The 27,215-nt window shown below is 41.2% G+C and overlaps 1 protein-coding gene across 2 annotated transcripts in view; it reads right to left on the bottom strand.

Moving 5' to 3' along the window:
* Positions 1-862: 862 nt before the first annotated feature.
* MED23 (mediator complex subunit 23) overlaps positions 863-27,215 on the bottom strand; it is a 44,868-nt gene continuing 18,515 nt past the window's right edge. For both annotated transcript variants that reach the window (XM_014955645.1, XM_014955646.1), the window contains 19 exons: positions 24,723-24,923; positions 21,721-21,864; positions 20,150-20,295; positions 19,216-19,461; positions 18,899-19,041; positions 18,220-18,394; positions 17,327-17,490; positions 16,085-16,209; positions 14,733-14,938; positions 13,643-13,823; positions 12,531-12,701; positions 10,731-10,947; positions 9,653-9,889; positions 7,434-7,599; positions 6,319-6,391; positions 4,550-4,764; positions 3,559-3,679; positions 2,720-2,851; positions 863-1,766 (listed from right to left, as the gene is read on the bottom strand). In XM_014955645.1, the coding sequence (XP_014811131.1) occupies positions 1,593-1,766; positions 2,720-2,851; positions 3,559-3,679; positions 4,550-4,764; positions 6,319-6,391; positions 7,434-7,599; positions 9,653-9,889; positions 10,731-10,947; positions 12,531-12,701; positions 13,643-13,823; positions 14,733-14,938; positions 16,085-16,209; positions 17,327-17,490; positions 18,220-18,394; positions 18,899-19,041; positions 19,216-19,461; positions 20,150-20,295; positions 21,721-21,864; positions 24,723-24,923 (3,237 nt within the window). In that variant the 3' untranslated portion in view covers positions 863-1,592. The remainder of the gene's footprint in view (positions 1,767-2,719; positions 2,852-3,558; positions 3,680-4,549; positions 4,765-6,318; positions 6,392-7,433; positions 7,600-9,652; positions 9,890-10,730; positions 10,948-12,530; positions 12,702-13,642; positions 13,824-14,732; positions 14,939-16,084; positions 16,210-17,326; positions 17,491-18,219; positions 18,395-18,898; positions 19,042-19,215; positions 19,462-20,149; positions 20,296-21,720; positions 21,865-24,722; positions 24,924-27,215) is intronic.

The raw sequence follows: 27,215 nt of genomic DNA, 5'->3' as shown, positions 1-27,215 counted from the left end.
AATATAGTCTAGCATAACAAGTCCCCCCCATCTCTCCTAAAGGGGCTCCAGGAGAGATGGGGAGGGACTCTTGATCAGGGAGGGGAGCCATTGGACAAAGGGGAATGGTTTTAAACTGAAAGAGGGGAGATTTAGATGAGATTTTAGGAAGAAATTCTTTGCTGTGAGGGTGGTGAGACACTGAAAGAGGTTTCCCAGAAGAAGCTGTGGCTGCCCCATCCCTGGAGGGGTTCAAGGCCAGGCTGGATGGGGCTTGGAGCAACCTGGTCTGGTGGGAGGTGTCCCTGCCCAGGACAGGGGGTTGGAACTGGATGATCTTTAAGGTCCCTTCCAACCCAAACCATCCTATGACTGGTGAAACACAAGTTATTCAATGATTTGCCAGCCAGGTGTTGCGGACACAAAGCTGGATGAGGGAACTGTTTCTGTCCATCACTGTTGCCTGCAATAGCACTAAACAATTTCATTTTCCAGACCTACAGTGGCAAATGTGTTTTTCTATCAGACCACAAATTCATCGAATGGCACTCACGGTTCTCTGTTGACTCAAATTACACTTGGCAGAATTTAGGATCCAAGTACAACCCACGTGACAGCCATTGCCAGCTACCCAGGTTTGCTGCCCGTCGAAAAACAAACAGACAAAAAAAGTTTCCACCCATTGAATCTACATCTCATTTTCATAACTGTTCAAGTTTTGGAGAGAGACATAAATCAGACCCGACCTCACTAATCTGGACTCTATTTGCAAAAGCTTAAAATTAGCAGAGAACTTGGGACATGGAAGTATACTTGCTATGGTCAATGCTTATTTCTAACGTAATGGGTATGGAAAATAAATAAGCTTAACAATACTAATACAGTCTTTTAAAGTGGTTTTTTTAATTAAAAAGTCTGTCAATCCAGTATTTACAAAACATTGAGCCTTTCAGTTCTGTTATGAAAACGTGCTGAACACAGTACACATAAAACTTGAAGCAGAGTATTATACAAATCTAAAATATAATACGGTATCAATAAAATTCATGTGACTGACTTAATAAAAACTACGCCGTTTCCCAAATAGGAAAGATAAAATATGAACCAGCACAGCTTGAACTGGACACGCCAACTTCCAATAGATTCATTAAGAGACAGCCTCTGGGTAGTAATCTAAGAGTTTAGTAATTGATGTGAGATCAAGTCCATTGCTCAATTGTTGAATATAAACTGTACATACCAAATTTACAGCTATTTTCAAAGGCTCGTTTGTAGTCTTTGGAAAGATGTTATAATTAACTCAATACAACTGATGCAATCTCTCTCTCTAAGAGCGTTTCTGTGTAAGGGCTTAAATTGTCATCTCAAAAGACAAAAAGAATTTTAAATTCTTCTGTGGTGAGAAAAGGAATAGAAACTTTTAACAAGGTAGAACCCAAATTTTAAAAGGTCATTTTCTACCAGGCTACATTCGCTGAGGGCCCTTCCACAGCACAAGGTGGAAATAAAGGAAAAATCCAGATGACTCAAACCAGGAGAGGGAGCAGGACGTTGCAAATTCTTCAGAAATCTGTGTATTTACTCCTCATTCTGGCCAGTCAAACACTGCATTTTCACTGGGTGACTGGCAAAGCCACGTTGACAGGCACTTGGCCAGGCTGCTGTGCTGGGGAGCCGTTACTCAGAGGCTGCTGCGCGACGGCGCCCGATTCCATCTTGCTGATGTGCGTGATGAAGCGCAACCGAAGTTTCAAAGGTTGTCTTAAATTACAAATTATTTTCTCAACCTGTTAAAAAAAAAAATTAAAAAGAAAAAGAAAAGAAGACAGAAGTGCATTTGGCAAAACTGAAGTATTTTGATAGATGTCGGTAATTATAGAATCACAAAATTGTCTGGGTTGGAAAGGACCTTGAAGATCATCTAGTCCAACCATCAACCCAACACTGACAAAACCCATCACTGACCCATGTCTCTAAGCTCTATGTCAACCCAGCTTTTAAATACCTCCAGGGGTGGGGACTCCACCACTTCCCTGGGCAGCCCATTCCAAGGCTTCACAACCCTTTCAGTGTAAAAGTTGTTCCTAATCTCCAATCTGAACCTCCCCTGGTGCAACTTGAGGCCATTCCCTCTTGTCCCATGGCCTGTTCCTTGGGAGAAGAGACCGACCCCCCCTGGCTACACCCTCCTTTCAGGGAGTTGGAGAGAGCGAGAAGGTCTCCCCTCAGCCTCCTTTTCTCCAGGCTGAACACCCCCAGCTCCCTCAGCCGCTCCTCACCAGACTTGTGCTCCAGACCCCTCACCAGCTCCATTGCCCTTCTCTGGACCTGCTCCAGCCCCTCACTGTCTTGGATGCATTCTCACTTTTGTCACACGTCAAGTTATATTAATGAATCAGAAATTAGGTAAAAACTTCAAAGATATAGATTCAAAGGAGGAAAAGTTATGAAACAGCCAATCGCTTTATTCCTAGTGATTGCTTTAACAATTGTATACTTAAAGCACCCTCAAACTATGTCTTACATGTCAGGCTACAGTAATTAATCTTGAAATCTCAGATAGTTTACTGCATCTGAAGGTTTTCAATGCATAGAATGCACCAACTTATTATTTCCATATAGACTCATCAACTGTTAAGCATTTTGTTGTACTGCTACCTATGAAACTAACTCCCAAAAAGATTAAATTGCTGTAACGGAGGGAAGATAATTCAAGTATCAATATCTACTGTTTACTTACTTGGTCTTTCACACTGTCACCTGTGAACATGTACTTCATGTGGTAGAGGAAGTCACAGATGGGATCCATGTACTTGAGGTGTGTGCTGCACCGATCCGCGTTCAGCAGCATCTCATAAAAGGCCACTCCAATCTGCTTCCCCAGACACACAACACACCCCAAATCAAAACAGGTTTTAAAATGCTTTAGAGTAGAAATATAGAATCCATGATTCCTAATTGTTTACTTTCTTACAAGGACAAATGGGCAGGTCTAACTCATCCCACTACGTTTAATTAAATCATCCCATTTTCCCAATTGAACTTCCAGGGAGTGCAATGATGGTATTTTGGTACATGCTACATAATTAGTGCTTAAAAATCATTGACTGCAATACAGTTGGAATAAGTACCTACAAAAATTTGCAGAAGTAGACCTTTGTAAATAACTAGGAAAAATTTAGCACAAGATTTGAGTGTGTGTTCAGCTTGCATCTAGACTCCAGCAAGATCTTCAGCAAATGCACACAGCGCCTTTTAATGGGTCAGGCATTATCTACAAAGGTGCTAAAATATACTTATTTAGGAAACATTGTGGTTTGGGGGTTGTATTTCTTTTTTTATTAAAAAAAACCCAAACAAATTGGGCTACTTGTTTTATCTTGAATCAACCTGGCAAGACTTGAGTTAAAGCTGAATATCAATCCAGCAATTGAGATCCTTGAAAATCCTGTTCAATTTGTAAAGAATTTCATTCCGAATGTCTATCAAAGGTCTCTATCAGATTCTGCTTTGTAATCTAATTGCAAAGCTAAAATAATATATACCTACTGAATAAGTAGACCAAGAGCCACACTTTACCTCAATCATGCATCGTGTCCTCTCCTGCTGGAACCGCTGCAGGAAAGGACCCACCAGGTGGTACACGTAGAGTAACTGGAACTCGGTTTTCACTATGGGTATCAACACTTCTGTCAGGAACCTGCAGGAGTTCAAGACATTTAATACTTCAAGTGGATTATTTTTATTTACCCTTCCTTCCTCTACCCCAAATTCTAGCCAAAACATCACCTTCTCTCACAGATTTGGCCCTTCGTGTTGGAAAATACAAGTTTTAGTATTATACCGAGAGCAAATATTAGTTGTTTCAAATATTAGTCATTTCAGTGAAGCTCTAGAACATTTCCAGGCCTTATCACTGGACTAGAAAAGGCAGCAATTCTAAGCTCAGCAGAACATTACACACAGTCAAAATGCTGTCCTCTGATATTTAAACACCAGCCTTATACCAGGGTTCAGGATTAATTGAGAGGAACACATCATACCACCTTCATTACTCTTCAATATTTTAAGACTTGGTAAGAGAAATCTGTTAGTTCTCTCACCAACACGGCACTGGGGGAAAAGTCTAATCAACTTTTTAATGCTGAAGTATTTTTTACTTGCTTTAATGATAAACTGGACCACATCCTTCAGTCAGCAAAGCATCTTAACTTGCAGTAGAGGGTACTTGCTAGAATACATTTACTGATTACAGCTGATGCTTTAGGAGCATGCTACAGTCAGTGGTTAAAGAAAAACTGCAATTAATAAAAGCATAAAAGCTAATAAAGATATAAAAAAAAAGCTCATGAAAGGCAGTCACATTCTAGGTGAAAGCCTCGAAACTTATAGATAACAAGAGTTATGTCAGTGGAAGAGGGAACTGGAAAAAACTTGTGGTCTGTCTGGTGGGTTCTGGAGCAGCCTGACCATATTTGCTGGTCTAAGTGTTACAGATACAGCTTTGTTACTGACAATATGCATGGAATTTAAAAAGACAAATTAAATCACCAACTACCATTATACCTACTTCGGAATGAGAGAAAGCTGTCCGATGCTAGAATGATGCCAGACAGCGTGTGCCAAAGCCAGGGTGTAGCTACAACTCATCTCTGAGTAGGACTGGTGACAGGCTGTGAAGTCAAAGAGCTGGAAGGGGTACCCAACCCACTCCGTCTCCGACGTCAAGCTGGGGCTGTTGATAACACTCACAATGTGGTCGTGGAGAACAATCCAGTAGGGTTCCTGGAAAAAAACACCCAAAAAGTTGGAATTGCTTCTGAAAAGAACATCATCCAAGACAAGGCTTCCTCAACTCTTTATACTATTAACATAGAATCATAGAATGGTTTGGGTTGGAAGGGACCTTAAAGATCATCCAGTTCCAACCCCCTGCCCTGGGCAGGGACACCTCCCACCAGACCAGGTTGCTCCAAGCCCCATCCAGCCTGGCCTTGAACCCCTCCAGGGATGGGGCAGCCACAGCTTCTCTGGGCAACCTGTGTCTCACCACCCTCACAGCAAAGAATTTCTTCCTGAGATCTCATCTAAATCTCCCCTCATTCAGTTTAAAACCTTTCCCCCTCATCCTATGGCTCCCCTCCCTGATCAAGAGTCCCTCCCCATCTCTCCTGGAGCCCCTTTAGGGACTGGAAGGGGCTCTAAGGTCTCCCTGGAGCCTTCTCTTCTCCAGGCTGAACACCACCAACTCTCTCAGCCTGTCCTCACAGCAGAGGGGCTCCAGCCCTTGCAGCATCTTCATGGCCCTCTGCTGGACTTGTTTCAACAGGTCCATGTCCTTCCTGTGCTGAGGGCTCCAAAGCTGGATGCAATTTCTTTTATTACATTTCTAAAATGTTTTAAACTACACGGGAGTTTCTAACCCTGTCTGACAAACATGGAAATTAGGCAGCACAATAGAAATGTTAGCGGAGGTGGCACACTCCCCGGTCTTGCATTATCAAGACATACTTCATGAATGCAATGATTTAATTAGCTAATGTAAAGGTCTCCAAGAGAAGCAGAACAGATGCAAAAAGCCTACATGGAAAGAGACTGAGAATTTTCCAAGTTTTCTGAGTGCAGGCACAAACAGCCCAAAAATCCAAAGGTGGAAGCAGGAAACAAAAAAAGTGTAAGAGTCAAAGAATATAGATGGAGATGCAAGAAGAGGGAACAGGAAAAATAATAAGCAGCATTATAACAATAGGAAGGATTAAATCCATGTGGCCCACCTCTCAAGAAAAGGAATCATTTTGTTGGGGAAGAGAAGGAAAAACTGTTGCTCATATAAGCAACATGTAAACAAGACCAAAATGATTCAGGCTGTCCCGGTCAGGTACCAAAAGTCACTATATTCAGAAGTTTCTCCTGATATTCTAACTCCAATACTGCACACATTTGCTTTTGCAGCCCTAGGCACATCTCATCCACATGGTTCAAGAGACACCGGCTGTGCAGCATTAATAGAAAATTAGCTTTGCATCAGAACCCTTCTAGATCTTCTTATTTCACAGCTCCAGTTCTCAATACTAGACACACGGCATTTAATTATGGTTTTAAACAGGACTGATTTACTCCTTTTCATTCTAGCCTCAAAATATAACAGAAAACCAGGTCAGTTTTTCCATGCTGGAAGAGCAGATATTTCTCAAACACGCAAGCAGCCTTTGGAATAGCTCTCTGCATAATCTACAGATGTTGGATGTATGTTTTTACAACAAATTCTATCAAGATGATAAACCTTACATGGAAAAAGAGATGGTTTTTTGTATTTGAAAATAGAAGATATTGACTCACGGGTAAGGCTGTGATAATTAGTCCAATCGCATTCATCCAAGCTGTGATATTCTCTCTTGGCACCAGGGGCTGACTAGAGAGAGAGAAAAAAAGAAAACTAATAGAGAGAGAAAGAAAAAGAAAACTAAAGCTCTGAAGTTCACAATGACAATTTGTGCTTCTGGTACACCTAAAGACAAGGCGCACTTATCCAGAGAGTATTTCTCAAGTTGGGAGAACTATAAAAACACATACAGGTATTTAGGAAAGCCAACATAGGTATAAATGCCATTGTGATGTTCCTTGCAACACTCTATTCAAGCATGATTTTGTGTTAGTACCGTGTTTTCTTCAAAAGTTGTTTTCCCACTGTTCCTCCTACCAAATGGACTTCAGTGCTTAAGGGTTGCTTGTCCCTTCATTGACTCTCTCCCTCTATGTGCCCCAAACAGAGCTAACAATAATATATTACTAAGCCAAATGAGGCTGAAATCAAATCATTTTGGTTTGTCATTGCTCAACGATGGCATCTGAATCACTGCAAGAATACCAGGGTCTGTCCTTTCCCTTCAGTTCTTTTCACAGTGGCTGAGGAAGAAGCAGAGCTACGGGTGAAACTTAATGCACCGTGACAAAAGGCCAGCCTTGGCACATCAAGGCTCTGTTTCAAAATACCTCTGATCTGACATTTGCATCAGGAGGATTCAGAGTCCTCCCGATGCTTCCTGCCCCCTTCTTTGCATTCAAGGATCCTGCGATATTCACTGATGAAACCTCCTCCTCCCAGCACAGCCAGAAGAACAACAGAATTTTTCCAGCTTCCATGCCACTGGAGAAGTTCTCAGCCTGTGCTAGGTCTTTTAAATGTCTTTTTTAAAATGTCTTTTAAAGGGATCATGCTGAATCAGCTGCTCCTGAGCCAGACATAATCCTCTACAGCACAGAAATCCCATACGTTATGTTTCTCCTTGATCCCTATACCCTTCTTTGTCCTCCAAGAATACTTTATCTATGAAAATTACAGCGTTTATACTTAATTAAAAATTTATAAAATGCTAAGAAAATGTGTATCACAGACTTATCCTCTAACAATGTATTACATATTGCAGAAAATAAGTTTTGGAGAGCCAACGTACCTCTTCAGCACCACGTTCAGTAGGGCATTGCCCACTTCCTTGCCAGGAACAGCCAGAGCCATGAGCTCAACGCAGGTGACGTGGAGAGCGTGGGCAGCTGGGTTTGGAAACTCATTGAATCTCCAGTCACAGTTTGGGAAGGGACCAGGGGATTTGCCTGCCATAGGTGACAACGATTAAGGAAAACAAAGACCACAGACTAGAGTAAGCAGCACATTGCTTAAAAAAAATAATCGATGGGTATAGCACACATACCAAGCTGAATTGAACCGTAAGGTAAGTTACTGAGAACAAATAAAACAACTGCATTTCATAAAAATAAGACATATGGACAGAAGTATGAATATAAGGCAATGATACTCAACCACTGAGGAATGTCAGAAACACATAGTGATAAATATACTACACACACAAGGTCATGCAGAAGAAAAGTTCCGCGATTAAGAGGTGGAACAAAACACCACCAACCATCTTATCCACCATCTGCTCCCAAGACAAGAAAACAAAAAGAACAAGAATTTTCTTCTCTGTAGAATCTGAAACCTTAAATTTTGATTCAGTTTAAGCTCTTCCAGCAGACTTCTAGGGGGATGGTTTATGCAAAATGAGCACCTGCTTGGTTTCTGAAAATATTCCACTTTCCCAACAAGACGAACTCGTTTGAGCTACAAATAGAAAATCTCTCCGAATACACCATTAGTATTTGCACAGAAGCAGGGTTTTAAATAATTTTAGCTTTCTTTGGAGAGACCTAACAAACTTCTTTCAAATTACGCATAAAAACAGCAAGTTCAGGCAGAGGAGTGAAGGAAGACACTGACACCCAGAAAATGGATCAAGTCCCATAAAGTTGACCCAGAAACAAACAATGTCCAGGGAGATTCCACTAGTGCTATTCTATAGAAATATAACTTGTAGTTTTTCCCCTCCTAAAAACCAGATTCTCAGCAGTTGCTAACAGCACATGTATCGATCTTCAACTAGACACAGCTGGTTATATACCATCGAAAGTATATTTTATTCTTAGGAATATTGATAATAGCATTAGAAAAAAGTAGCCTCAATTTCTACATTTTTTTTAAATACTCATGCTTTGTATGAGCTGATTTCATGAGGTAATTAGAATTCAATGCAGAATGCATAAACATGAGTAATTGTATTTCATAGAATAGAATCATAGAACTGTTAAGGTTGGAAGGGAGCTTTCAGATCATCGAATCCAACCATCAACCCAACACTGACAAAAACCACCACCTACTCACGTCCCTCAGCACCATGTCTACCCAGATTTTAAATACCTCCAGGGATGGGGACTCCACCACTGCCTTTCCAATGCTTAACAACCCTTTCAGTGTAGAAATTTTTCCTAATATCCAATCTAAACCTCCCCTTGAGGTGCAACTTGAGGCTGCTTCCTCTTGTCCTATCGCCTGCTACTTGGGAAACCAACCCCCCCAGCTACACCCTACTTTCAGGAGGTTTGCTTATAAGTGATGCATTAAACAGTGAAATATTTATAGAGCTGTACTTGGTTTTCAACATATCTTTCAAGATGCTTTTACTAAGGCAGCACAGTCCCTGTGTAGAATTTAAAAAAACAGGATACTGAAGTCAGCTAATATGAATTTAGACTGATATAGACAGCTAAATAAAGAGTTCAAGCTTTATTTTATATCTGAGTAGAAAGAAACTGAACTTTGTGTCCAGCTTTGGAGTCCTCAAGACAGAAACGACATGGACCGGCTGGAACAGGTGCAGCGGAGGCCACGGAGATGCTCAGAGGGATGGAGCACCTCTGCTATGGAGACAGGCTGAGGGAGCTGGGGTTGTTCAGCCTGGAGAAGAGAAGGCTCTGGGGAGACCTTGTAGCGGCCTTTCAATACCTGAAGGGTGCCTATAGAAGAGCTGGGGAGGGACTCTTTGCCAGGAAGGGTAATGATAGGACAAGGGGAAACGGTTTTACATTGGAAGAAAAAAGATTCAGATTAGATCTCAGGAAGAAATTTTTTACTATGAGGGTGGTGAGACACTGGCCCAGGTTGCCCAGGGTCTGGTGGGAGGTGTCCCTGCCCAGGGCAGGGGGTTGGAACCAGATGATCTTTGAGGTCCCTTCCAACCCAAACCATTCTATGATTCTATGATTCTATGATTTATATTTCAATGAAATGAAGCTATAAGCCACTGTGCAGCTCACTTCACACAAACATTAAGAAGGATATTGTCTACGAGTCTTCCGATGAGCTTGCAATAGTAGGCGTCGTCAGGAACCCAGGGATTCTCTTCTCGGGGATTCATAGCACATTTGAGGTAAGTATCACTCAGGCACCAGCCCAAGGGACGATTATCTTTGAGAGAACCAATGATGGCATGGACCAGCTTCCTCTTGAGGTTCGTGCGCTCTCGGAGATGCGTCTCGTAGTAGTGAAGAGTGTTGTACAGGTAAGTCACCGGACGGTCTGCCAGGAAGAAAAGGAAAACAACAAAACCCATCATTCTAGCACCATGTTCATGGTGGCAACCATAAAATTAAATCAAGAGCTCAAGTTGTAAGCATTTAAAAACAGTGCATACGGAATTGATTCGCGTTCTTTATTTCACTACGCCCTACAACACCGATTTTCCTTTTTGTCTTTGTCCTTTCATCTTAGGTTCAGGCTGGATATTAGGAAAAATTTTTTCACTGAAAGGGTTCTCAGCCATTGGAATGGGCTGCCCAGGGAGGTGGTTGAGGCCCCATCCCTGGAGGTGTTCAAAAGACGGGTTGATGTAGTGCTGGGAGGTCTGGTTTAGTGATGGTGATGCTCCTTGTTTGTTGTGTGGGTGTCTATTTTTGTCAGTTAGGTTGACGGTTGGACAAGATGATCTTTAAGGTCCCTTCCAACCTAGAAGATTCTGTGATTCTGTAATTTGGGTGCAGAAGGGAGAAGTCGAGCAAAGAAAGTTGGTACTGCTGACAGTTCATATCTTAATGATAATATTAATATATTTGGAAGTAAACCATCTAAATCCTCTCTTCATATAAAATGTATTAAATAGGAAGAATCCAGGTATGAACTCACAGTACAGAAAGGAGTGAAAGAAGCATGAATTAGGAAAAGCAGCCTCAATAAAAGCCATTTCACTGCTAAGAAGGCTGAAATTCATTAAATAGGGGTGGTACTTCTCTGTGGAAATGTGCACAGGGCTTAGAGAATAAAAAAGGATTAAAACACTTCTCTGCCAGTGATGGAAATTATAAATCAAGGGGAACAGAACGATTGCAACACGAATAAACGTCTGTATCCAGAGATAACTTACCATGGAATTTGTATAATCCCCCCAGATGATCCAATAACGTTTCTAGTGATTTGGACACCGGAAGCAATTCCAGAAATCTATGGATTACGATGTCAAACACCGGCAGAAAGCGCAGGCACACGTTTCCAAAATAAATCGGTAAGTACTGGGGCTGGATCTGAACGGGGGGATTGACTTGCTCTGCCAAGCCTTCAAAATACAGCTTTTCAGGATATTTCTGGAAGGAAAGAAAACCAACAAAATTAAAAGCTCTTTCTTTAAAAGCAGTGCATTAAACATTCAGCATCTATATTGCTTTAAGAAAGACACTTCATAGCTCTCATTCTCACGTATGAATGCAGTGAGATGATTTCTCACTAAAGCTTACTGAAGAAAATTCAACTCTGAGTGAAATTATTTAGTTATTAGACCAGTAGGTAACAACTTCTTGAGAAAAAAAACAACCAAAGTTTCACTGCTGCTTGAAGTGGGCACTAAGAGAACATTAAGCATCCCAAGGCAAAGCTGAAAGCTGCCAGTGCTTATGTGTCCCTTGTCAACTACTTCGAGAGAAAACCTCAGGGAAATCAGCACTACTGAAAGTTTCTGCATCATATACTGAATGAGAACACTAGAAATAATACGCATTTAATAACTCCCAAGGAAGGAACTGGGGCATACTAACAGCAGATGAGTAGAGCTGAAGGCAGAACTTACATTGTTTTACCTGTGACTGAACTTTTTCCATGCCAGATTGGGTCTAGTACCCGTGCAGAATTCGTTTCCCTGCTGCCCTGAAACTTTTAGGCATCTTCAAAGACACTGCATGGCTGATGCAGAGGACTATGACAGGCCAAATAACTTCTGGATCACAACTAGATCGTATGTGTTCAGCTACATGAGAATTTACTTGTGTTTATTTCCTCTCAGTGTTGATTTCTCTTTTGACAGAACACTCCATTGGCGCACCCTTTTCCAGCCAGCAGAAGCCACTATGTTTACAGCAGCATTAAAATCTCAGCAATTCCCTTCCCCAGCATATCAAGATATCATGTTCTTGCCACCCAGGAGATTGAAAAAGCTTTAATAATTAGGAGAAAGTGCAGGTTTAACTACTGTTTTAGTCACAAAACACTAGAAGGAAACACCTTCTCCCTGATGCACAAAAACTATGTTCTAAGTTATTTCAGTAAAATTAAAAAAAAAATAAAATTTAAAAGATTTAAAAGCTTAAAAGCCACTGTTTTTTTTTAAATTCTTGGATTTAGGTAAGCAAGAATGAATCCCCAACCTTCTTCTTTGAATATCACAGCATTATAATTCTAACACTATATATATGATATATATGTCATATATAAAACGTTCTATAGAGCTAGATAGAAGACATATTTTTATATATTATATATAATTTTTATAAGATTTGTGTATCTAAAGACATATATGTATCTTTGAATATCACAGCATTATAATCATAACATTATATATGTTATATATAGATAGCTAGATAGAAATATATATTTATATATATTATATATACTTTTAAAATATTTGTATATATAAAGATATATACATACTATTGAATATCACAGCTTTATAATTTTTAATGTTATTACATAGATATAGTATGTATATTTTATATACTATATACTTATATATTTTATATACTATATTTTTTTTATACTAGTGCAAATAAATTACGACTCACTAAGTAACTCCAAAATTGACAGAGCTGACCTGGGGTTTACAGGACAAAAGACCCTCTGGCTGCTCTCAGCTCCACAGAAAGTATTACAATAAAAGAATTTTATTAGCTTTTGGTACCTTGTGGTAACTCATATGCTTCGTGTGCCAGTCGTTCTGCAGCCAGTGCTCCGGAGAATTCTCCTTCACGAAATCACTCACTCTGTTCCTAAAATCGTTAGGTTTCAGTAAGAGTAACTGAATTATGAAGTAACAGACTTGGGCTTCGTTCCCTTCGTGACTCCGCATGGCCTGAAACGAAATGGATTGGAAAACAGGGAATTACAGTCTGATGCTGCTGTCTGTGTTATAACCCCTAAACATCTGGCTGCACATCAGGTACATCAGCACCCAATTCACACTGAACATACGGTTTTTCAACTCTATTTTTCAAGTGAGGACACGGAACAGAGGTAGGTTCAATCACCATCTGTGAAAAATACCCATCACATTTTCTATTCCATAGGCAGAAAGCCTTACAGGCTCCCCAGTTCTCCACGAATTCTAGCTCTCTTCTAGCCATCGCTTCTCTTATTGAAATTAACCAATTAATGATCATGAAATTGAGATTGCTTCAAACTTCTGGCCACTCTGACGTGTTTGGACTTCAGTTTTAAAACCAAACTAAAATTCAAACAACTAGCTTTATATTAACATGAGACTGTAAAATACAAGTAAAGGATAATTACTCAAGGGAAAATTAATTCTCTCTAGGTGAGCTCTGCTTTATTTTGTAGGAGAGCCTGGAAAGACAGAGAATGTCATTTCTCTCCTACTTTTCTAATGAAACAGGCTGGATTCTAAGCAAAGAAAGCATACACTAACGGGTACAAATTTTTCCATTTACTTCTGAATCATGGCACTCCAGACCTCTTCTGCCTTTTCAAGCTGCAGAAATAATTGCCCAGCTCTGAGGTCAGAGACCCAAAGCACTAATAACAACATTTAATAATACCAATTCAATGGTTGCCATTAAATAACCAAGAAAAGCTTCCCCTGAAGAACCAGAGAACTGTAAGGCTTTGAGTTTTATGTTGCTTACAGAAGTAATCTATTATTTTTACTTGATTATTGGGTTAGCAAATAGTCACTACTTAAAACCACTGCATTTTCACAAAGATTCCTCCTAGAAAAGTGACTCAGAAAGCAGATTCTGCCAGAACTGGCATTTTATCTGCTAAGGCAAAACTTACCAAGCACAGTATCAACCTGTCCAGTGTCACAATGTTGTATTTCCACACCATGTCATTGAGAATCTCGATGCATTTATTGAGCTGCTGGCCTCCCGCCGAGGTAGAGAACTCATACACCAAGAAATCTGCAAATGTCCTGACGTGTGCCACCAGAGCTCTGGCCCCAATTCTCTCCAACACTCTAGCAGGGAAGAAAACAAGAAAAAAAAAAAAAAAAAACAAACCACACACAACAAAACAAGCAATTGTTACTGTTCTTAATACATTTTCAACAGCTCTGCTTTACAGAAATTCATGGGTTTTAATACAATTGTCATAAAAAAACTCCTTTTAGTAAATGAGCTGAAGAAAACCCCAAAGCTAATCAGAAGAAATGCTTTATGTTCACAAATTCTTACATATATAGTGTTCTGCCCACAGCCCATGCTTTAGTTATGCATTTTTAGTTATACACCTCTTAGGACAATCTTCTGCAACTCAACCTGATTTTCCTGCAGTATGTGTTTTACATTTAAATTCTGGTATTTCCTCATTGCACAGAAGAGTAACACATGCTATCATAAAAATTAATTGTTTCAACAGGCCTGACAAGGACTGAAAAGAAAAAAAAAAATACATTTTTCACAGCTGGAGCTGATGTATATACTACTTGTCTATTAATATACTACTTAGATATAATATACATCTATACTACTTGTATATTAATATAAATATATGTTTAGATAATATACTACTTGTATATTAAATTTTCATCTTAATCTAACATTTTTTTTAAAAAATATTTGGATAAGTAAATAAATGCTTTATATTTTCTGTTTACTATTTCAGACTGTCTGAAACACTGCTATTACAAGTAATACTTAATTCAAACATCTTAGATCCTTGTCTCTTCGCAGGGAGATTAGACATTGCAGACAACAGTGGGGTGCAACGCTGCACAATTATTATTATATTCTGGCTAATACCTATTCCACTGCTTTTTCCATGCTAAGAACCAATAAAAAAGTACAAATCTAGCTTTCATTGCTCAAGGCTTATGCCCTCAGAACTGAGAATGAGCTTAAAAGATGTGCTATGTCAAATGTATTACCTGTAGCCAATTTGATTGATGTGATCGGTCTCTAACAACATCTTCCACAAGAGACAAAGGAAAAGCGGGGATGACCCTTGCACAGAGAAGTGGGTGATTATATCGTTCTCCGTGGTCATGGACTTCCACTTTCGGTATTCTTCTTCCACATTCTTCTTCAAGTTAAAACGGCTTTCCTGAGGCACGTTATTCTGCTTGAAGAATACCTGAAATAAAGTAGGCTTTGCTGTGATGGAGAGCTGAGAATAAGATATTTGGACAGGCAAACTTTTGCCTGACTCCACACCTTATATGTTCCTACTTCCATGTACCAAAAAAACCTACCAGGTAGGGTGGCTGCTTCACCGTGACTTCGCAGTGACTGTTTGAGAATCATAGAATGATAGAATCTCTAGGTTGGAAGGAACCTTTCAGATCATCCAGTCCAACCATCAACCTAACTCTGATAAAAACCATCACTAACCCATGTCTCTAAGCACTAGGTCAACCTGTTTTCTAAATACCTCCAGGGATGGTGCCTCAACCACTGCCCTGGGCAGACCATTCCAAGGCTTAAGAACCCTTTCCGTGTCAAAATTGTTCCTAATATCCAATCTGAACCTCCCCTGGTGCAACTTGAGGCCATCTCCTCTTGTCCCATGGCCTGTTCCTTGGGAGAAGAGACCGACTGCTCCCCGGGTACACCCTCCTTTCAGGGAGTTGGAGAGAGCCAGAAGGTCTCCCCTCAGCCTCCTTTTCTCCAGGCTGAACACCCCCAGCTCCCTCAGCCGCTCCTCACCAGACTTGTGCTCCAGACCCTTCACCAGCTCCGTTGCCCTTCTCTGGACCCGCTCCAGCCCCTCACTGTCTTTTTTTGTGGTGAGGGCCCCAAAACTGGACACAGTATTTGAGGTGGGGCCTCACCAGTGCCCAGCACAGGGGGACGATCCCCTCCCAATTCCTGCTCACCACACTATTCCTGACAGAGGCCAGGATGGACGCTGTTGGCCTTCTTGGCCATCTGGGCAAGTTTTGTCACTAACAAAGCAACATAACAAATTGCCACAAGAAAAAAAGAGGTTCTCCATTTTTATATATTTCTTTATATTATTTTTTTCATTTTTAAGAAATCTGATTTACCTTCTACCAGAAGTATCTGTTGGCCACACCTGGCCTTAGAACACTTCAGGAGAAGCTAACGCATTTCTAATGAAATAGCAATGTTACAATCATGCCACATTCTTTAGGGACTTGAGATTTACGTGGTCTGGCCAGCAGAAGAACCTCACCAACTAGCAAAAGGCAAAGGATCTCGTTAAGGGCGTAAATTCTCTGTATTTGCAATTATAAAATCATCAGTTTGAAACTATTACCTGCAGAGGAGCCGGAAAACAGCTTAGTGTATGTGATGCCCAGTTATGCGGAGTAAAACTCATGATAGTCTGCAATATATCCTTGCACCAAGTTCCCTGAATTGAATCAGAGCCTGTGAAAAAGTCTAGAAAAATGGATTGATGATATTAGAATTTCACTCACACAAAAAAACCCATTTCTTACTGGTATTCCTTTTGTAACCCCTTGCATCAAGGCTTTGCTAGTCCAACAGGGTCTCCTTCTGGCCAACCTCTCCCACCCCCTTTGAATCTTATTTACTCTACAGGAGCAGCTGGATGGTACCTTTTTTAGGCTATTAGCAATAACAAAATTATTTTTAGCTTTTGAGTTAGAAATAAAGCAATCACGATTTTAAGATTTAATATTTAATTTTCTCTAATGTCAGCAAGATGAGCTTTTGCTGATTAACTGATGAGACTTCAAAAAAAATCCTAAGGAAGATAATGATGAAATTGCTTTAAAAAAAGCTGCTCAGCAGTACCTTTCCCAATTAAGCTGTAGAAATAAAGCACAAGCCTCATCCCCCCAACTGCAGCATTGATTTCACATTAAAGGCTGAACAAAGGATAAAAAATACAAAAACTAAACACAAAGAAGCCTTTTCCCTTTCAAATCACCTCCTTCAGGTTTTGTGAAATCAGTTGTTCCAACTCTCCAGCAAGTCTCCAGATTAGAACCATAAAAAAGGAGATAGAGAAAATATCTCCCTCAAAACTAACAAAAACCTGACCCACATCATTGCACATTGATAAAGCATTAAAAACACACAATAAAAGCTACCCCAAGACAGCAAAACCCAAACCACACACTACTTTTTTTTTAAGGTAAGCTGTAAATGGGGGTGGTTTCTACAAGAGCAACATCGTTGCTGTGAATGTTCCATCTTTTTTTAAATGGCATGTATCAGTAATAAATCCAAACATTTGCATTTAAAATAATGAAACTGAAAATTAGACTAGAAAAAAACCCTAGTCACACTGTATCTCTATACAAAAATAAACTTTGAACCAATGCCTGATTGCACTACTGCTTTCATAATAGCTTTTTGCCTCAAAACAAGTAGTTGGAAATTAAAACTATACTTTTTCTCAAAATCAGAAGTGTATATGGGATATGTTTTATGACCTGGTCCCTTCCATGATATTCTATTTAACAGTATTTTAGAGCAATGGCCTGACTACAGCTATCACTCCAATGTTATCTCAGGGTACTGCTCTTACCTGTGACATGTGTCGCCCTCGCTAGAGTTAAGATCAAAGCCCTGTTGAGTTCTTCCGATTCCGCTGAAAGAACTGTTTTGGGATCACTGAGGAATCGTGTAAACTGTGGTTGGACTTCAGAGCTTCCCAAAGCTGTGATCAGCCTCAGAGCAGTACTCTCAACGCTGAAAGAAGGACACAGACCAGTTAGCAAATGCAAAAACTGTTTCCCATCGTCCTGCGGCTCCAATCCCTGATCAAGAGTCCCCTCCCCATCTCTCCTGGAGCCCCTTTAGGGACTGGAAGGGGCTCTAATGTCATCCAGTTCCAACCCCCTGCCCTGGGCAGGGACACCTCCCACCAGACCAGGTTGCTCCAAGCCCCATCCAGCCTGGCCTTGACCCCCTCCAGGGATGGGACAGCCACAGCTTCTCTCGCCAACCTGTCTCACCACCCTCACAGGAAAGAATTTCTTCTTAACATTTAATCTAAATTTTCCCTCTTTCAGTTTCAAACCATTCCCCCTCTTCCTATGTCTCCACTCCCTGATCACGAGTCCCTCCCCATCTCTCCTGGAGCCCCTTCAGGGACTGGAAGGGGCTCTAAGATGTCCCCAGAGCCTTCTCTTCTCCAGGTTGAAAAACCCCAAGTCTCTCAGCCTGTCTTCATAGAAGAGGTGCTCCAGCCCTCTGAGCATCTTCTGGCCTCCTCTGGACTCGTTCCAACAGGTCCATGGTCCCTTCTGTGCTGAGGACACCAGAGCTGGATGCAGTGCTCCAGGTGGGATCTCAGCAGAGCAGGGGGGAGCATCCCCTCCCTTGACCTGCTGCCCCACGCTGCTGGGGATGCAACTTCCCACGTATGAACGAAGGAGGAATGTGGCATTATGGTTAAATTTGGTAACCATCACTCACCACAGGTGAAGCTGGTTCTGACTAGTTTGGGGCACAGCAGCCAGGGAATGGAGATGGCTGAGCAGCTGGACTCTGTAATGAGGCTGGATGTGATGCATCCGATAGCTGAACATTTCTAGCAGAGTGTGCAAAATTCCCCACGCGTGAGATTTGAAGACTGTTGGCAGGAGCTGACCTTATGAAGAAGAGTTTGTAAAGTAAGTTTTCCAAGAGATAGCACTTCAAAATACAACTACAGAGTCTGCTGGTTATATTTAGCTGCAAATCAGATTTGAAAATGGTCTTATTTCCAAAGAGCTGTCTGAAGATGCTGAAAATGTCTAGCGCTCAATAATCTTTCGAATGTACATATACAGCAGACATGCAAATTATTTCAATGAGTGCAATTAAGTTTCATTTGCATTTAATTAAGTAACTTTGCTTACAATTTTCCACTGAGCCAATGTTTGCAAAATGCAGTGCATCTAGGAAGGCACTGACCATACCAGTGACATCCTGAAGAGACAGCAGCACGCTCATCTGGAATTTACTGCAGCCCCATTACAATTTCTTTTATTAAAATAATTTATACATGTATTCAACATGCTGCATCATTGTTCCTATGGTCTCTAGTTGCCACTAAAAGAAAATGCTAGTGAACAAAAGGAAAGGGTTAAAAAAGAAAGGTTTTCTTTCTTACTGATAAAGCCTTTGATGCCCAAGGACTCTATTTCCATGTAAACCAAGAGGCGGCTGTAGGTTTCCACAAGAGCAGGAGCCAAGGCCACACTGGATTTTGCATGAGCCAACTTGATTACCCGTGTAGCTATGCTATGGATCAGACTGAGGAAAAAGAGAAAGGAGTTTTTCAACCAAAACCAAGAACTTGAAATTTCACAAATTTATTAATAAACAGATCTATACACGACACCTCCAGACACAGGAGAGATTTCCTGATTATAACTATTTAAAGAAAGAGTTACAGGTTCAAAATAAAAAGCTGGGTGCATACTGTACCTCATTTTGGCATGAACTGTGAGTGAGTCCAAGAGGTTCATTGGCAAAGGGGTAATAGACCCCGAAGCCATGCAATTAGTCCCTGGAAGAGGTATCCTCATGTTGCCATTTCCATAAATAGTCTCTACCAGTACACCCATTGGCAAAGTGAAACACTCCGAATTGGTTGAATAAGCATTGCACAACAAGGCAATCTTGTAGTCATTCATCTGCAAGCTTTTATTCCTCAAACTCTGTTGCAAAAACCTGCGTGCCAAAGAGATCCAATGTTAGGTAGGAAGAAACAAGCGGAAGAATACACACATATTCCAGGATTACAGCTACAATAACCCATCAAAAAATCCACTGTGAGATAGTAGAAAACCCAAAGTATTTATTACTTATGTCACATCAAAATGACCGCATCTTATGCCACAGTTTCACTGTGTTATGATTTACCTGTATTGGAGAAACACCTCAGGACAACAATACACTTTAAAAATCGCCTTTCCAAACAAAACTTAACCCAATGTACTGCTTACCCACACTTCCCAAAGCGAAACATAATAAAACATAATAGTCAATTAACTTTCAGATAAACAAAACTTAACCCAATGTACTGCTTACCCAAACCACAGCATAATAAAACATAATAGTCAATTAACTTTCAGATTCTCCATCAGTAAAAAAGATTTACTGATGCAATATATTATTTGTTAGCTGTATGATAACACTTTCAGATTCTCCATCAGTAAAAAAGATTTACTGATGTAATATATTATTTGTTAACTCTATGAGTATTTTGACTCTGAGCTTGGTCTTAGTTCTGCTTCGTTCCTTTGATAACCCTTAAAGAGCAGCCCATCACACAACACGTTCTGAACACAGACTTGGAGCTTCCTATTCCATTACGTCTCGAGAGAAATCAAAACACAACAAAAGCCCCCAAACTCACTCATGGTGCAGTTTAAGAGAATGAGGAATGGGAATCTGTAACTTGGAGTTGTCACTGTGGGCCTTCCGATTCAGATGAATCCAAATGCAGGTCATTGCAAAAGCGTGAGTCGACTGGGGTTTGTTGATATCAGGTACAGGAATACACTAAAGAAAGAGCACAGGAAAGTGACATATTGCAGGTATTAATGTACAGAAAACCAAGTTAGACAGCATTCATAATTTTTTTTAATTTTTCTTACTTGCAACACCATAAGCAACATTTCTCAAGAACAGATTCTACCCTCAATTTTAAATCCAGAGCTCTGGAAAAGACCCGGACCTCAGTAATTATGCTGAAAAATCTCCAAACCAAACAAAAAACCTAAAGAGCTCAGCAAATGTAAGGTCATGCTTAGAGTATACAAATTCAAGACACATACAGTTACAAAGCATATACTTTTACTCTCAGACCCACACTTAAACATTATTCAAAAACTAGTTATGGTGTGTGTTTCCACAGTAGGTGCTCAGTGGTTCACCAATATTTTCTGAAAAATCTAATTACTATCAGCATTATATTTAAGTTTAAAGACTAATCCACTTTCTATGAAAAGGAACAGACACACTCCAAAATTGTAAAGGTTTTGGCTACAAACTTAGGCATGTTACTCCCATTGGAAAAGGCGCTCTGGTGCTCTCCTTTTGCCAACACCCAAATTTCTTCCCCTTTGGTACTGTTACTGCCCAAGTGAAGCAGCAGCAATGCATAATCATGGTGACAGTAAGACAGATCTTTTTAAGAGCAACATCTAAACTGCTTGGAAAATTGAATCCTCAGAAATGCCCTGGTCCCACAGAGACTTTAAAGAAGTGTAACTCAGAGCCCATCGCTACAGGAAACAGTCCCGTCACTCTTCCCACATTCTGTGCTGACAAAAGCCATCACGATCTCATGAAACAAATTGTACAGAAGGATTCCTGTGTGTCAAAACTAATTTAAGAGGGGGGAAAATTGCTACCTGTCAGCTTGGTACACCACATGTATGTTAATGTATCTACTGGCCCAAAACAGAAGGCAGTATGATAAGAGCAAGGAATCAGGACTTGATGCTGACAATGCTGTCACAATGGAAGCTGAAGAACTTCCCCTAATTTTCCCTTCCTCAGGAACCTTAATTCTAGAGGAACAGACAAAGCACAACTAGGATTTGATTTGCTACCGCAGAATTAATTTAAATAACCATTAATACAAAACAAATATAAAGTGTCTTGTTCAGTTCTTTGCACCCGAAGGCGTCTCTCAGTGTATTATTCTGTTGCAGCCCAGACGTAACAATTCCTTAATGGTATCCTCAGTACTTTAAGAAACTCCTCAAAACCTTACTCAAACCAAAGTCAAGGAAGAGATGACTTAACAGAAGCCTTTTTTGCCTCCAAAAACACTGCACAAACATGGTTAGGAAACCCTGAAAATTTTCATTTAATTATGAAACTGCTGTAACGGTGACTCAAGAATGATAGTAACAGTGACATACGAAAGCCTCGAGTGGAATTAAAAATAAAACTCTTCATTTCAGAGAGAAGACTTACTTCTTTCTCAGGATACAGGAGGTCAAAAAGCTTCATGACTGGGAGGAAGTCAGCCAGCGCGTTCTTCTGGATGCTGCCCGAGATGAACTGGAGCAGCACCCACATCAGATGGTCTCTCCCTTTAATGAGACCGCGACCTGCCAACTGTCAAAAACACTCAGTAACAGACAAATACTGCAGGGGGAAGAAAAAAAATCACTGCAAAGATTCCTACCAAAGCAGAAGGGCAGGACTAAAACAGCTGCAGCAGAGATTACTGGGAATTTTTTAGTGGGACTTAGGTAGAAATGTATGTCGTGTTTTCAGAAAGAGAGCAAACAGGTACATTAGTGGTAACACAGAAACGAACTCTGGGAGGGCCACAACAATTAATGGTTAAAAGTATTTAGCTCTTGAGGATCACTGTTTTGAAAAATTAGCAACTCTTAACATATTGGACTTAGAACATCACCTTGTAACCCTGCAGCCAAGTACAGTATGGCCAGCAGCAGGCCACAGTTTTATAAAGAAAATCTCTGAACCAGAAGAAATTGAGCCGCTTCATCTGGATCCATCTGGATTTTTTTTTTTTTGTTTAACTCCTTTATCTGTAATAGCAATTCTCTAATAACCAATGCTCCACTCTTAACCTCTACTCTCATCTAGCCTGCTTCAGTTCTGCATGAGATCTGTGCCATTGTGTTGTACAGTGCCTATTGTTTCAATGACTCATTAAAAATAATTAAAGGAATGCAACCTTGGTAAAACTCATTTCAAGGATATCAAAGGGAGCAGAGAACTAGAATCCACCATAAGTAAAACATACAAAGTGAATTCTGATGTAACACCAAACTGTGGACAGATGAAGATGGAGCAAAGTGCAGTGCACAGAATCACAGAATGCTATGGGGTTGGAAGGGACCTCTGGAGATCATCCAGTCCAACCCCCTGCCAGAGCAGGTCCACCCAGAGCAGGTTGCACAGGAATGTGTCCAGGGGGGTTTGGAATGTCTCCAGAGAAGGAGACTCCACCACCTCTCTGGGCAGCCTCTGCCAGGGCTCTGCCACCCTCACAGGAAAGAAGCTCCTCCTCATGTTTAGATGGAACTTCTTATGTTCAGATTTGTGCCCATTTCTTCTTGTCCTGTCCCTTGGCACCACTGAAAAAAGCCTGGCCCCATCCTCCTGACACCCACCCTTTCAGTATTTATAGATGTTGATCAGATCCCCCCTCAGCCTTCTCTTCTCCAGACTAAAAAGACCCAAGTCCCTCAGCCTTTCCTCATCAGAGAGAAGCTCCAGGCCCCTCATCATCTTTGCAGCCCTCTGCTGTACCCTCTCCAGCAGTTCCCTGTCCTTCTTGAACTTGGGAGCCCAGAACTGGACCCAGTGTTCCAGGGAGGGCCTCACCAGGACAGAGCAGAGGGGGAGGATGACCTCCCTCCACCTGCTGGCCACACTCTTCCTGATGCCCCCCAGGATGCTGTTGGCCTTCTTTGGCCACAAGGGCACATTGCTGGCTCATGATCATCCTTTTGACTACCAGGACTCTCAGGTTTTTTTCCTCAGAGCTGCTCATGGGCATCCTGTTGTCTACCAGGACTCTCAGGTCTGCTCTCCAGCAGGTCAGAAACTGTATCTAAATAGCCCCAAGCTAATCCTATAGGGAGGAGAAGGAACATCCCTTTCCTACCTCAACACCACACTCTCTCTCAAAGAGCTCAGGATGTTGCTGACTTACTGTAACCCCTCCTCTCCTTTCCCATGGAGGACCAGCATCACCACTCTGAGAATTCAGAGGCACTAAGCAGCAGAGAAAAGGATAAATACTACAAAGTTCATCAGTTTTAACGGAATTATTAGGAAGCAGTAATAGCTTTGGACTGTAATTGTCACTATCACAGTAGTTGGGCAGATGATCTTTGATTAGATTGCTTCGATTAGATTGATTAGACAAGTAAAAGGTAAGTTCTTGCATCCATTTACATGAGATGTTTCTTTAGCTCACAAACTGAGCAGGGCGTTCACTCTGTCTGAAGCTTGGCCGTAAATTAGATGCAAGAGCACAGTACTCAGGTCTTCTGAACTGGGGCAGCTCAGCTCCTTATTCCAGTTACATCTTGAATGCAAATTTCACTGAATTTCACTGAATTTTTAGAGTTGGAAGGGACCATAGAGATCATCTAGTCCAACTCCCCTGCTAAAGCAGGACCACCCAGAGCTGCCCTTGAGATACTTGTCAGCATTGATAAGGTCTCCCCTCAACCTTCTCTTCTCCAGACTAAAGAGTCCCAGCTCTCTCAGCCTCTCCTCATAAGGGAGATGCTCCAATCCTTGAATCATCTTTGTAGCCCTACGCTGGACTCTTTCCAGTAGTTCCCTGTCCCTCTTGAACTGGGGAGCCCAGAACTGGACGCAGGATTCCAGTTGTGGCCTCACCAGTGCAGAACAGAGGGGCAGAATGACTTCCCTTGACCTGCTGGCCACACTCTTCCCTATGCAGCCCAGGATTCCATTGGCCTTCCTGGCCACAAGAGCACACTGCTTGCTCATTGTCATTTTGTTGTCTACCAGGACCCCCAGATCCTTTTCTTCAGAGCTTGTCTCCAGCAGGTCCACCCCTAACCTGTATTGGTGTCTGACATTCTTCTTCCCCAGGTGCAGAATCCTGCACTTTTCCTTGTTGAACCTCATGAGGTTCTTCCTTGCCCAGTTCTCCAGCCTGTCCAGATCTCGCTGGATGGCAGCACTAAATTCCCTAAAATAGACCGAGCTCACAGCAACGTCACTTGAGAATTTGACTGACTTCTACAGAGCACAATGATCCAAAATTTAATTCTTACACATAGGGTGGTTTTTTTTCACAGGTGAATGACCTTTTTCCTACACAATGATCCAAAATTTAATTCTTACACATATGGTGTTTTTTTTTCACAGGTGAATGTCCTTTTTCCTACTTGTTTTTTTTTTTTTTTTTTTTAAAAAACCTCTCTTACCACATGGGAGCGACACAAACAATTTACCTTTTGATGGAGCGACAGGACCATATGAGGAAAACTTGCAAACTGAAAGAGCACAAAGAAAATGAGCTGGCTGGAGAGATGCTGCCACAGAAGCTGACTGGTTCCACCATCATCAAACTTCTCCTCAGTCTCAGACCGTTCCATGGCATACACCACCAGGTCCACCAGCTGGTCCTCCAGCACAGGGCAGCGCTGCTTGTGCTGTAAGGCAGAGATCAGATACAGTATTCCAAAAGCCTTGCCATTAACTTTCAGAACTTGCACAGTCGCAGTCACAGCATTTTGACAGAAGGCTGGGAAGCGTGAAATGAAGTCTGAACTTCCAAGTTAAGGAGAAGCCAGTGTATTAAAGCTGCACTATGTTACAGGTTCACCACGATTTTGGCCTTTTATCACACGTTACACAATTCCCTACTCAGTTCCGAAACAGAGCTCATCGAGGCACAAATAACATCTGGGGAGGAGGGGGGGGTTTGCTTGTGTTTTGTAATAAATTCATGCAGAATGTTGTTTCTCTGATCTGGCATTCCTGGAAAACAAAGTCCACTCTTTTAACACACTGGTGGGGGGTTCTTCTGCTTGTTTTGAGGGGTTTTGTTGTTGGTTTTTATTTTTCTTCCCCCCTTTTCTCACAGAATCACAGAATCTTCTAGGTTGGAAGGGACCTTAAAGATCATCTTGTCCAACCGTCAACCTAACTGACAAAAATAGACACCCACACAACAAACAAGAAGCATCACCATCACTAAACCAGACCTCCCAGCACTACATCAACCCGTCTTTTGAACACCTCCAGGGATGGGGCCTCAACCACCTCCCTGGGCAGCCCATTCCAGTGTCTGATAACCCTTTCAGTGAAAAATTTTTTCCTAATATCCAGCCTGAACCTCCCCTGGCGCAACTTGAGGCCATTTCCTCTTGTCCTGTCGCCTGTGACTTGAGAGAAGAGACCGACCCCCACCTCTCTACACCCTCCTTTCAGGGAGTTGGAGAGAGCAATAAGGTCTCCCCTCAGCCTCCTCTTCTCCAGGCTGAACACCCCCAGCTCCCTCAGCCTCTCCTCATAAGACTTATTCTCCAGACCCCTCGCCATCTTTGTCGCCCTTCTCTGGACCCGCTCCAGCACCTCAATGTCTTTTTTATGGGAGGGGGCCCAAAACTGGACACAGTACTCAAGGTGAGGCGTCCATTTCAAAAGTAGGGATCACCATAAAGAAAAAGATACATCAATTATACCACCAAACCCAGAGGAAACATCCCAACACACAACATAGGTGTTTAACTGTTCTCTTTTTCAGTCTCATTTTGGGCTCACCTACAACCAGCAGCAGATTTAACATCTGGTTAATACCCCTATAATTAGGCGCCGTCCTACTGACACAGCACCACCTGGTACAAGGCGAGATCAAAAAGACTTTAAAAATTAATCCCATAAAAGCAGTTTGTTCTACGTACTGTGAACAGAACCAAAATTACACCTCATTGTGGTGTGCTCTTTAGCTGTGAGCTTTTAGATTGCCACGATCTCCAAAGGGAGCTACGCAAACACAGAAATAATTTAAAAGACACACATTCCCCCATGACTTTTAATAACGATTTCGGATACACATGTTATTAGAGATGTAGGTAAAGCAGGCCCAGTACCTGTGGTTTGGAACTCAGATTCTAAATCTTCAATTTAAGACCATCAAGTATAACATCACGTATCATGAGCTCTTTAGTGCAACAACCTTTTATTACCCTGCATTGATACAGTTACACTCCTACAACGTACCATTACTAAGGACAAAAAGTGCTGTTCTAGTACTTCAGAAATAATCTAATCTCTCTTTGTTTCATTAAAATCTCTATTCAGGAATGGTCAGCTTTTTTTTTTTCTCTCTTCTTTTTTCCCTCTCTTTTTTTTTTAGAGGGAGCTACGCAAACACAGAAATAATTTAAAAGACACACATTCCCCCATGACTTTTAATAACGATTTCGGATACACATGTTATTAGAGATGTAGGTAAAGCAGGCCCAGTACCTGTGGTTTGGAACTCAGATTCTAAATCTTCAATTTAAGACCATCAAGTATAACATCACGTATCATGAGCTCTTTAGTGCAACAACCTTTTATTACCCTGCATTGATACAGTTACACTCCTACAACGTACCATTACTAAGGACAAAAAGTGCTGTTCTAGTACTTCAGAAATAATCTAATCTCTCTTTGTTTCATTAAAATCTCTATTCAGGAATGGTCAGCTTTTTTTTTTTCTCTCTTCTTTTTTCCCTCTCTTTTTTTTTTCCCCCACACCTGATGCCTGTAACGTAATGCAGCCTTAAATAAAACATTATTACTTTAATGATCCAAAAGAAAAGGAACTGAGCTGCTCAAAGACTAACCATGAAAACGCAGTATCCCTTTCTAGAGGCAAAAAGAGGTATGTAAAAAGGTTTAAAAAAAAAAAAAAAAGATTGCCCAAATACTCATAAAACATTTTAGGGATGCCT

Source organism: Calidris pugnax, unplaced genomic scaffold (genome assembly GCF_001431845.1).
Source record: "Calidris pugnax isolate Ruff unplaced genomic scaffold, ASM143184v1 scaffold212, whole genome shotgun sequence".
Taxonomy (NCBI): domain Eukaryota; kingdom Metazoa; phylum Chordata; class Aves; order Charadriiformes; family Scolopacidae; genus Calidris; species Calidris pugnax.
Note: the sequence above shows the minus strand (reverse complement) of the source record. Positions and strands in the feature narration are given on the sequence as shown.